Source organism: Chenopodium quinoa, unplaced genomic scaffold, assembly GCF_001683475.1.
Source record: "Chenopodium quinoa cultivar QQ74 unplaced genomic scaffold, ASM168347v1, whole genome shotgun sequence".
NCBI lineage: Eukaryota > Viridiplantae > Streptophyta > Magnoliopsida > Caryophyllales > Amaranthaceae > Chenopodium > Chenopodium quinoa.
In genome coordinates, this window is record NW_018744111.1 from 359,652 (window position 1) to 371,636 (window position 11,985).

General features: G+C 45.0%; 1 protein-coding gene across 1 annotated transcript; it reads right to left on the reverse strand.

Annotated features, from left to right (window-relative positions):
* Positions 1 to 269: 269 nt before the first annotated feature.
* Positions 270 to 1,118, reverse strand: LOC110692387. The gene has a single exon (XM_021869386.1). It carries the CDS (start codon positions 1,116 to 1,118, stop codon positions 270 to 272), a length of 849 nt encoding a protein of 282 aa, XP_021725078.1.
* Positions 1,119 to 11,985: the final 10,867 nt, after the last annotated feature.

Here is an 11,985-nt window from a genome sequence, read left to right on the forward strand (position 1 = left end):
CTCTTTCAGCAATTGGCGAAGGTCATTGCCAAGTTCAGTCAGAGCAGTCGTCCCCACCTTAACAGTTCGGTCTAGACGACTGTCATCGAGGGCGACATCTACGTGCTCCCCAGCTGGCTGAGGGCGGAATTCATCCGGCCGCTCCTCAGCCAGTGATTGCTATTGCTTATGATTTTTCTTAACCTCCATCTCGGAGGCTTTTCTCTTCCTGCCGCCTGCCTCTTGGGCAAACGCTTCTTCTGTGGCTTTGCCAGTTGGGCCGTCTGAAGTTACCGTTGTTTTGATGTCAGTGAGGTAACATTCTTTGGCCATTCTCTGGTCTCCCTTATGGAACCGACTGTTTTGTCATCCTTCTCAAACTTGAACAACATAAGGGATGGAATGATAACTGCTTTAGAGTCATTGAGGGTGGAGCGCCCAAGGATCATGTTGTAGGCAGTAAGTTCTTCCACAACCAGGAAACGAATGACCATGTGGCGGCCCTCACCTCTCTCACCCAGACGGACGGGCAAGTCAACTTGACCAATCGGATGGACGACTCCCCCTCCAAATCCTACGAGAGGATGGGAGACAGGATGTATACTCTCAGGCATGTACTTGAGCTTGGTCAAGCACTTATGGCTAATTAGGTCCGACGAACTCCCTGTATCAATAAGTATCCTGCCGACTTTTTGATTAGCCACTTTACACTCGATGACAATTGGGTCGTCATGCGGCCGTCGAACAACACCAGAATCTTTCTCAGAAATAATAACCTCGGGAAACGAGGTACCAAAGCTCTCACCCTGATTCACAGAGTTAACATCCAATTTCTTGATGTTATCCTTGTTTCCCCGAACAGTCGGGCCTCCCCCTGCATAGCCTCCTGCTATTGTATAGATGGCAGCTTCATCAGTGTCAGAGCTGTCGGCCGGATTTTGTCTTTTTTGCCTGGCCGACTGATTCTGTTTGGGGGGTTGTTTTCCTTTAGGTTTCTTGACATAAGAGTCCAGATCACCTTTTTCAGCCAACTGATCCAGCAGACGCTTGAGACTAATGCATTCGTTGGTCTCATGCCCAGCGTCATCATGAAAATGGCAGTGCTTGCCTTGGTTGCGCTTGCTAGGATCACCCTTCATAGGTGCCGGCTTCTCAAGTGAGAGTCGGCCCTTAACTTCTTTGAAAATGGTATGATTATCTTTGTTGAACTCATACTTGGGGGAGTATGGAGTGAATTTCTTTCTCTTCTTACTGGACGGCTGACTAGTGGAGTCGGCCATCCAAACATCTTTTCTCTTTTTCTCTTCCTTGGGGGCCGCTTTCTGTGAGCGACCCTCCTTTTTCTCGGACCTTTTCTAGTCCCCTTGCTTTCCCATGTGACAGAGGTCGACTGCCTGTATGTAGGTCTTGGCCTCCATCATTGCCTCTTGGAGAGTAGCCACTCTTTTTCTGACTAAATCAAGTTTGAAGTTCGACCCGTCTTTCAATCCCTTGAAGAAATTAGTATAGGCCACTTCATCCGGCAGGTTGGGTATTTGTATCCTCATCAGATTGAATCTCTTTATGTAGGAGCGTAATCCCTCCTTTTCTCCCTGCTGGACGGCTCCTAGATCAAGAGTCGTCTTCCTGGCAGATATATTCATGGAAAAGTTTGATGCAAACAAATAAGCCAATGTTCTGAAGTTGTTGACACATTCGGCCGGCAGGTTGCCGAACCACTATTGGGCGACTCCCTTTAGAGTGGCAGGAAAACACCTACACCATGTGGCATCGTCCAATCCTTGAAGGTACATTAGATTAGTGAATGCCATCAGGTGATCTTCTGGGTTAGTGGTGCCATCATAGGCGCCTATTAACACATTTTTCACTTTAGCCAGCTGGGCGGCTTGTAAAATTTCCTTGGAGAAGGCGGTTGGTTGTTCCCCAAGTTAAAGCAATCGTAACTCCTAGTCCAAAGGCTGGACATTCTTAGCCGTGTGACCTCCAAAAGGAGGAGGTGGCAAAAAGTAGTGAGTTTGCGGCACATATGGCGGCTGAGTGACACATGGTGCCAACTATTGTTGATGAGAGCTAGAACCGGAGTGTGCACTGCCTGTCCGGATCTCATAGTTTGACCTTGAATGATTCATAGAGGTGTTTTGTATATTGTCAAGAAAATCAGAAGTGGAGGCCGACTCAGACTGTTGTTGGCTCCTTTTCTGCTGAATCAGCAGCCCGGCGTCTGAGTAGGATTTCTTTGAGCCGTCTGGTTGAACCAGGCGGATTGGTTTTCTTCCCAATGAGGCAGGGATACGGTGCTTAGACAAATTGACTAGAGGTACCCGCCTCTCCTCTTGGCGAGGATGGGGGGTTGCCTCACGATCCTTCAATGACTTCTTCTTTCCTGAATAGGAAGGCTTTTTGCTCGAATGCCCTTTTTGGGAGACAGCCGTCTTTTTGTTGATGAGATCTTTAATCTCAACCTTGAAACTTCTCATGATGGTCATAAGATCATTCCTTGAGACAGGAGTTGTCCAGTCGGCCGCTTGATGAGAGTCAGCCGAAGGTCCAACTGTTTGGCTTGGACCAGCCTGGTCTTGCCGCTCCTGCCTTTCACGAGGGGTAGTGCGTCAAGCCCTCAAGGACCCGTCTGAGGTTGTGTGTGTTTGACAAGGGTTAAATCGGTCGCTACAATCTAACTCTCAATCAAACAATACTTATACGAACACCCTATAACCAAGTACAATGGCAAATAAAGGTTTGGTCCACGAGGAACGAGAGTAATTGCAAATCAATCTTAAACCTAAGCTAGTTCGAAATCAATGGAAAATGGCGTTCTAAAATACTACTAATAAGATGGAATAAATCAATAAACTAAGACACTAGGGAGAACGGGAATCCGCCTAACCATTGGTAACTAAGCAACAAGGAATCACATAGACAAACGGGATATGCAAACACTATAAGTCTGATCAATATCATGTGATAGGAAGACAACGGGCAATACTAAGCTTGGATTTCTCATGCACTTAACATTACTCGATACATAATCAAACCACATTCAATAATGAAATACTCAATTCACAATCTCTTGTTCAAATCAAGAATATCATGCAATCAAATTCAAGATTCTAGGTTAGCTACTCCTATTATAATGAATTAACATGCAGTCGCATATAATCAATTTAATCACAATCCGTTTATCAAAATCAATCCTCAATTACATAGATTACCTAGGCCGGGTTTCATCCCGAAACCCTAGCTAGGAGACTACTCACACATATTCATAATCAACGCAATAATGAATTCCAAAAGCATAATAGATATAAACATGAATTCTGATTAAGGAATAATAAAGCTTGATTAATAAACAAGAATGAATAATACCAATTGTATTGATGCGAATCAATGGAAAAGTTCAGAACTTTGATATCCGTCGTCAATGAATAATACAAAGAACCTTCGCAAATCTTGCTTCAAATCAATCCAAGAAAACTAAAATCTCTAGGAAATTCTCTAAGAAAACTAATGAATCTCTAATACTAAGAACGTTCTCCAATAACTCTCTACAAAAGCTCTCAAAACTATCTCTAAAAACTGTCTTTTAATCCTCTTAAAGTCGGGCCTTATATACGTCTTCTAATTCGGAGAAGTCAAGCGCGCAGTTAACCCTGGATCAGCACGGCTGTGCTGTATTTGGCACGGCCGTGCTAGCTTGTCAGTAAGTAAACCGGGTTTCTTCTTCAAATTGGCACGGTCGTGCTATATATGGCACGGCCGTGCAGCTTCCTGGCACGGCCGTGCTAAAAATGACACGGCCGTGCTGAATATGCTCTAGCACGGGGCTCATACTGAAGCTGACACGGGCACGGGCAACATCTGGCACGGCCGTGCTAATGGCCTGCACGGCCGTGCGGGTGCGTGGATACTGACACGGCCGTGCTATTGGCTTGCACGGTCGTGCTGCCTTGCCTGGGGTTGCTTGCTTATAGGCCAGCACGGGTGTGCCTATGGTAACACGGCCGTGCTGCCTATGCTATGTAATCAATGCACGGCACTTGAACTTCCTTAACTCCTCGGACTCCGGTCAAGGCTAGCTCGGTTACGCATCAAGGGCTCAGGATCCTATTAAACTCGGTTGATATTACCTGAAAACACATCAAAAACAAACCGAAAACCCGTGAAGCACGTAATATGGGGAACGTAAGCATAACAAGGTAATAATCGGCCAAAGCGGCCCCAAATACATCCAAAATCATCCTAAAATATGCTCTAAAGCGCGCCCTAAAGTGCGCTTGTCAAAACGCCCCAAGATACACTTTTGCTAGTCCTCGAGCAAAAACCAAGGGACACACACACACACAGGATCAAATAAACTATTGCCATTACATATAAATCCAATTTAGCACGGAATGAAGTCAATGGATCCTACTTAGAACAACCATGCACGGAATGAAAACTCACTCAAACAAGCAACGAGACACACAATCCAAGGTATCGTTGATCAAAATGCAAACAAAACCTAAACCAAGCATAGAGAACAAAGAAGTCATGCTTCCCTCTAAACCCAACCAAACCGGCCACGTCCTCCCCTTTTGCTTCAAATCACCACAGCCCAAAGGAATAGAGTTTCACATGACAAAAGTGTTCTAACCAACTACCTTCGCCTAGACTCGTCTACATTGATCAACAATAGACTCAAACTGTGCATTCATTACTGGCTTAAGTAGAAATAGATATTCCACACACATTCATTCACGTTTCGAATCCAAATATGAGCATTATTCCAAAAGTTTATGCAATTAGACAAGTTTATCACGATCCAAAAATATAGGAAAAGACTATGAGGCAAATCATATAAACTAGACTACACATTCTCATAACAGAAGCTTTTCCTATATTGCACACATATATAAACAACTAAGTAATCTAAACAAGCTAAATGGCTCATAAAGAGGCATGAAAATCACATAATATTCCCAATCGACAAACAAGTGCTCGAATGATATCAACATCAATGATCCCAGGTTCCTTAGAACCGATCAAACATCCTCGAACCATTCAACTTCTTCCTAAACTAAACTATCCTAAGCACACAAAAAAAAAGAAAAGATCTCACCAAATTTGCTTCCCGGGAGCTCCAATTAACGGCCATAGCATCGTTCTTCAAACTCATGCCGCGTCTCGAATGTTCCCAATCTGCAAAAAGGAAAGACATACTAGCAAACAAGTTAAGGTTAGTCTAGGAAAGCAGTAAATCTTTTTGTTTTTGTTTTTGTTTTTCTATTTTTTTTTTTTTTTTCGAAAGCAAATAAAAACTAAACTACCAAAAATCCAAATCCCTAAATACAAGTAAGACCCCCCCAAGCTAGAATCAAACATTGTCCTCAATGTTTACACATCAAGGACTTACAATAGTAAGGAAAGGGAGGTAACTAAAGGGAAAGGGAAAGGGATCACGAGCTAGGCCCGCCCGGGCCATAAGGGAAACGGGAGGCCATATCATCAACACTCCTCTTCAGTTCTCTGAAGGCGGAGGTCATATCCTCGTTCGACCGGCGCAAATCCGCTACCTCGAGCTTCAAATCTTCCATTCCTTGGCGGAGCCAGGCGAAGTCTTGCGCCGGGATCTGCTGGGCCGCATCCAGGCCACCCTCCTTGTCATCATCATCATCATCAGCATCGTCACCTCCTTAGCCCCCGTGGGCCTGCTCATCCCCCTGGTGAGGCTGGGGATTGCGGTCTACATACTCCGTGCCTCCGTCCTCGTTCCAGGCGAAGTCGGGGTCGAAGATCCAGTTGTCTTTGTTGTAAACCACCGTCCTCTCCGGATCGGGCAAGTAGGCGTATGGCTTGCCTGCTACAAGCCACAAATAGCAATCCGGCTGGGATGTCCCTTCAAGCCACTGCATGGCTCTCAAGGTGCGCATATCAAGCCTCGTAGTGCCTGGGATAGCCTGCAATTCAGAAAAATCAATCCCATTATATTGCGCAAGAATGGTGATCATGCCACCGATAGTAATATCACCCCTACCCCGGGCTACACCGTCGAGGTGGTCTAGTAACCACGCTCCCATGTCTAGACGCCCGTCCCCACGGGTGAGGTGCCAAATAAACTGTAACTCCCTAATGGAGACTACACCCGAACTATCTCCTCTAGCAAAGATAGTAGAGGAGAAGGTCCTGTGGGACAACCGAAAGGCGGGATTGACGATGGAAGTCGTCTTATCCCTACGGGGATCTCTATCCATTTTCCCCGTGATTTGCCGCCAAAACAACCCGGAGTTGTAGTGTTTTGAGTGGCCATCCTTAGGACCATATTTCAGGTCGGATGGCCACCGACATTTGAATGGTGCCCGAGTTCATTAGTTGAAAGGACAAGTACCGGGGTGAGTTATTCTCATCCCGATGCACGTACAAAGAAGACAAAAACTCGAGGGTAAGCCTCTTGTAAGTGAGAGCATGCATGGTAAGGAAAGAATCAAAATTGGTAAATGAAAATAGTTTAACCATGTCGCTTTCGATCCCTAGAGCCCTAGCGGCTAAAGGGTCGTAGAACTTGGTAGGCCGGATCGGTCGGTGGGATAATCCTACAAATTTGTCCAAAAAGGACGGGTTATTAAAAACAATACCCATGGTGTCCACCGTGGGTGGAACCATGGATGAGGATGCATCGTCCCGACCCGGTCTCCTAGTCGATGTCTTTGTTCTAGGCATGTTTGATTCAAGAAATTAAGCACAATATACCAATTAACAAGCAAGAAACTATCCTAGCATGCAATGTACTACCCTAACACTACTAGTTCACCCAAACTTGCAACAATAAAGCACAATTCAACAACAAATATTCAATAAAACGAATGAAATCGGACAAAAATTGCGAAAATCAATGAGTTTAAGAACGAATTCACCGAGGACTCCACGAAGTGGAGTTGTGGCAAGCTCAAAGAGGGCCGAATTTTGCGTCCAATCACTTGAAAAATGCTCCAATGCAAGGAGGGTGCCGAGATCTTGAAAGAAGAGTATGGGGAATTAGGGTTTGATTTGAGGAATTGAGGGAGGAGGTTGGGGGTTTGGGTTAGTTTAGAGAGAAAAAGGGTAGGAGAGTTGGAGAATAATGAGAGAGTGTGAGTGAAATCGTGTTTAAAAAACACGAAAAACTATCCGGAACCCGCGCTGCACGGCCGTGCTATAACTGGCACGGCCGTGCTGAGGTTTAGCACGGCCGTGCCGATTTTGGCACGGCCGTGTTGGCTTGGCAGGCTTTTTGCGAAATTGAATTTCAGATGGCACGGCCGTGTTAAAATTAGCACGGCCGTGCTAGTACTTGACACGGCCGTGCTGAAAATGGCACGGCCGTGCTAGAATGTCAGTGGGCTTTTGAGGTTTGGCACGGCTGTGCAGAATTTGGCACGGCCATGCTGGATTCTGGCACGGCCGTGCTGTCTGATGGCACGGCCGTGCTGTCTGCTGCAGTCTGCAGGTTTTCTTTTCCTTCAAGGCACTCATCACTCTCTTCATTCCGACTTCTAACCAATCTTCTACCTGCACAAAAACACACAAGAGCACACAAAACTCACACAAATTAGGAGCTAAACCAACTACAAAACAAAAGAAACTACTCTAGTAAAAGCAAGAAAATCGGGTTGCCTCCCGGAAGCGCTAAGTTTAACGTCGATAGCTTGACGTGGTCACATCCAACTCTTGTGACCGCATTCGAACACATATATCACACCAACATGGGCTCCCTCATAGTATGTCTTCAACCTTTGCCCATAAACCACGAAGGATTACAACCCACTAGAATCATAAAGCTCAACCGCACCGGAAGGGAAAACATCTTTGACAGTGAATGGACCCCTCCATCTTGACATCAACTTACCGGGGAAGAGCTTCATCCTAGAGTTATATAAAAGGACTTTGTCACCAACATTGAACACCTTTCGCTCTATTTTCCGGTCATGGAACTCCTTAGATCGGGACTTGTATAGGTTCGCACTGTCATATGCGTCCATCCGAAGCTCCTCCAATTCATGAAGGTCCAACATCCGTTGCTCTCCCGCGCTTGCTAGATCAAAATTTATCTTCTTGATAGCCCATTGAGCGCGGTGCTCTAGTTCGACCGGGAGGTGACATGCTTTCCCGTAGATCAAGCGGTATGGGGTGGTGCCTATTGGGGTCTTAAAAGCAGTCCGGTATGCCCAAAGTGCATCATCAAGCTTATCGGACCAATCTTTCCTATTCTTCGCCACTGTCTTCTCAAGGATGGACTTTATCTGTCGATTGGAGACTTCCGCTTGCCCACTAGATTGAGGGTGATAGGTTGTCCCGAACCTTTGATGTACTCCATTCTTTCGAAGCATCCTTTGAAAGGCCCCATGCACAAAGTGTGACCCGTTGTCACTTATAACCGCCCTAGGAACCCCGAACCTTGGAAATATAATCTTCTTGAAGAGTTTCACCACCACCTTGTGATCATTTGTAGGGGAGGCAATTGCTTCCACCCACTTAGACACGTAATCCACAGCCACAAGTATGTATTGGTTCCCACGGGAGGAAGGGAAGGGTCCCATAAAGTCAATGCCCCACACATCAAAGATCTCAAGTTCAAGTATGGGTTTTTGAGGCATTTCATTCTTCTTGGAAATGTTTCCACTCCGTTGGCAAGCATCGCAAGTCTTCACAAATTCCCACGCGTCCCTAAAGATATGGGGCCACCATAGCCCACATTGCAAAACCTTTTGGGTTGTCTTATTAGCCCCCATGTGACCTCCGCAAGGGTCGGAGTGGCACATTTTCAGCACACTATGAACTTCTTCCTCCGGAATGCACCTTCTTAGGAGACCATCTACACCTCTCTTGAACAAAATTGGATCATCCCATATGTAATTCTTTGCATCTCTCCTAATCTTCTTCCGTTGGTTCTTGGAGTAATCGGGGGGAAACTCCTCACAAGCCAAGTAGTTTACCAAATCCGCAAACCATGGTAGAATCTTCTCCTTGAGGAGGTATAAAACATCATCCTTCAACTCATCACAAATGGGCAGCCGATCATCTTCTTGTTGCTCCCTCTCCATGCGCGAAAGGTGATCCGCAACCACATTCTCGGCTCCCTTCTTGTCCCGGATCTCCACATGAAATTGTTGTAAAGAGAGGACCCATCGGAGGAGGCGTGGTTTGGATTCCTTCTTCGAAATTAGGTACTTAATAGCAGCATAGTCGGTATAAACAATCATTTTGGAACCAATGAGGTAGTCCCAAAATTTCTCAAATGCATGAACAATGGCTAGGAACTCTTTCTCTGTAGTGGTGTAGTTCCTTTGTGCTTCATTTAAGGTCTTGGACATGTAATAGATCACGTGAACCCTCTTCTCAACTCGTTGCCCAAGAACACCTCCAATAGCCGTATCACTAGCATCGCACATCAACTCAAAAGGTAGATCCCACCGTGGTCCTTGCACAATCGGTGCCGAAATCAAAGCTTTCTTAAGTGTGTTAAAAGCTTGTATGCACTCTTTGTCGAACTTGAAGTCGACTTCCTTTTGCAATAAGGCAGTCAAAGGCTTGGCTATAAGAGAGAAATCTTTTATGAATCGCCGGTAGAACCCCGCATGCCCTAGGAATTGTCTTACCCCTTTTGCATTGACCGGTGGTGGTAGCTTTGCTATAACTTCAACCTTTGCTTTGTCCACCTCTATGCCTGCATTTGAGATCTTGTGACCGAGCACAATACCTTCTTCAACCATGAAATGACACTTCTCCCAGTTCAGGACTAAATTCACTCTCTCACACCGTTGTAGGCACTTCCCCAAGTTCACTAGGCAATCATCAAAGGAGGCTCCCCCAACAGAAAAATCATCCATGAAAACCTCCATCTCGGCCTCCAACATGTCCCCAAAAATGCTCATCATACACCGTTGAAAGGTGCCCGGTGCATTGCAAAGTCCAAAAGGCATTCTCCTGTAGGCAAAAGTACCATATGGACAAGTAAAAGTCGTCTTCTCTTGGTCATCCGGGTTTATAGGTATTTGGAAAAACCCCGAATAACCGTCAAGAAAGCAATAATACTTGTGCCTAGTTAGTCTTTCGAGCATTTGATCAATAAAAGGGAGGGGAAAATGGTCCTTTTTGGTAGATGCGTTTAGACGTCTATAGTCTATGCACATCCTCCAGCCGGTCACCGTTCTAGTTGAGATGAGCTCACCATTCTCATTCTCAACTACAGTCATTCCCCCCTTCTTAGGGACAACAGGCACAGGGGAAACCCATCTAGAGCTTGAAATGGGGAAGATGATACCTGCATCAAGAAGTTTGGTGATCTCTTTCTTCACCACCTCCCCCATTTGAGGATTGAGTTTCCTCTGCCTCTCAATAGAAGGCCTCGCACCATCCTCGAGAGTTATGTGATGCATACATATAGCGGGGCTAATACCCTTGAGGTTATCAATGGTATAGCCTATGGCACTTTGATGCTCTCTCAATACATCACACAACTTCCGAGTTTGATCCGCATCTAAAGAAGAATTCACAATGACAGGATAAGTTGAATCAGGGCCAAGAAATTCGTACCTTAGATGTAATGGTAGAGGTTTCAATTCTATTTTAGGGGCCTCGTTTACCTCTTTTGTGGTGGCCTCAGCAAGTACATACATGGGTGTAATTTCCTTGAAACCGTTATCACCATCATCTTCCTCTAGCATTTGCTCCTCTATGTACCTGCTCTCATCGGTATCACTTGGCTCAAGATCATGGTTAGTAGAAAGCAATAGTGTATGCATACTAGAGACAATCGAATCAATAGTGTCAATCATCATGCAGTTTTCGGAAGTAGACAAAGGATATTGCATGCTTTTGTTCAGATCAAATTCAAGGACCTCCTCTCCTACCTTTAAAGAAATCTTGGCACTCTTCACATCAATGAGAGCACCAGAGGTAGCTAGGAAAGGTCGCCCAAGAATAATAGGTATATGATTATCTTCATCCATTTCCAAAACTACAAAATCCACAGGTATCACAAATTTCCCAACTCGTAGGGGAACATCTTCTACCTTACCCTTAGGAAATTTGATCGAACGATCAGCTAACTGTAGGGTAATGTTGGTCGGAAGAAGTTCTCCTACCCCTAATCTTTGATATACAGAATATGGCATAAGACTAACACTAGCCCCAAGATCACATAATGCATTATCAATTTTCATTTTATTAATAGCACAAGGGATTGAGAAATTACCTGGGTCTCCCAATTTGGGAGGCATCTTGTTCATGATGATTGCACTACAACTCGCGGTGAGGTTAACAGTTTCCACCCCATCACAATTCCTCCTGCCACTCAAAATATCTTTCAAAAACCTAGCATAGTTAGGCATTTGTTTTATAGCGTCGGTGAATGGTATGGAAAGGTGAATTTGCTTCAAAGTATCTAAAAACTTACCGAATTGAACATCCAACTTATGTCTCACAAACTTATGGGGGTAAGGAAGTTTTTGCAATAGATTAGGCTCTTTGACTTGTGTTACTTCCTTTTCATTTAAGACCTCTACAGTTTTATCATTCTCTCCGGTCCTCTCCTCCTCACTCTCTATAACAGTATCAGTGGTAGGTGTAGTCACAGATTGACTCCTAGGGGGTACTACTTCATCGCTCCCCCTCAATGTCTTTCCACTCCTAGTGGTGATAGCATTTACAGAGTTTTTAGGGTCAATACCTTGAGGTGGGAGTTTTGACACTCCAACCCCATCCTTTATAGCACTTCATTAAACTTTTTGTCACTGGTGGCCATGAAAGTGTTGAACATTTTGGTCTGTGCTTCCATCATCTCCTCCAAACTAGTCCTTTGCGATGGTCCTTGAGCATTGTAGTTGTCATTAGAGGCTCGGGAGCCACGCGCATTAGACTGTTGGGGATTTTGATTTTGGAAGTTGTTCCTGTTACCATTGTTATTCCAATTTCCCCTGTTATTGGCATTCATGCTCTGATTGTATTGCCCTTGATTACCTGCATTTTGTTGGTAATTATTCTGATTACCAA